The 502-nt window shown below is 71.5% G+C and overlaps 1 protein-coding gene across 1 annotated transcript in view; it reads left to right on the top strand.

Moving 5' to 3' along the window:
* LOC101624830 (protocadherin Fat 3) overlaps window positions 1-502 on the top strand; it is a 67,438-nt gene that overhangs the window by 12,725 nt on the left and 54,211 nt on the right. Inside the window, exon 3 of the mRNA XM_012734860.1 lies at window positions 142-456. Within this exon, the coding sequence (XP_012590314.1) occupies window positions 142-456 (315 nt within the window). The remainder of the gene's footprint in view (window positions 1-141; window positions 457-502) is intronic.

Raw genomic sequence — 502 nt, 5'->3', positions numbered from 1 at the left:
GCTGGTGCTGGACGAGAACGACAACGCGCCGCAGTTCACGGCCGTGGTGTACCAGGTCCGGCTGCCCGAGCGGGACCGCAGGAAGCGGGCCGAGCCCGTGTACAGGCGGCCTGTCCTGACGCCAGCGCGCTCTGCCCCCAGGTGACCGTGACGGACGGCGGCCCCTCCCCCAAGCAGTCCACCGCCTGGGTGTCCGTCCGGGTGCTGGACGAGAACGACAACAGGCCGCAGTTCCCGGAGAAGGTGTACCAGGTCCGGCTGCCCGAGCGGGACCGCAGGAAGCGGGCCGAGCCCGTGTACAGGGCCTTCGCCTTCGACAGGGACGAGGGCCCCAACGCCGAGGTCGCCTACAGCATCGTGGACGGCAACGCGGACGGCAGGTTCTTCATCGACCCCAAGACCGGCCTGGTGTCCTCCCGGAAGCAGTTCGCGGCCGGCAGCTACGACATCCTGACGGTGAGCGCCTCCCGGCGCGCCGGCCGGACCGCGGGGTGACGGCTCC

Source organism: Condylura cristata, unplaced genomic scaffold (genome assembly GCF_000260355.1).
Source record: "Condylura cristata isolate star-nosed mole 26May11 unplaced genomic scaffold, ConCri1.0 scaffold00079, whole genome shotgun sequence".
Classification (NCBI taxonomy): domain Eukaryota; kingdom Metazoa; phylum Chordata; class Mammalia; order Eulipotyphla; family Talpidae; genus Condylura; species Condylura cristata.
The sequence above is the reverse complement of the archived record's forward strand: the minus strand, read 5'-3'. Positions and strand labels throughout refer to the sequence as shown.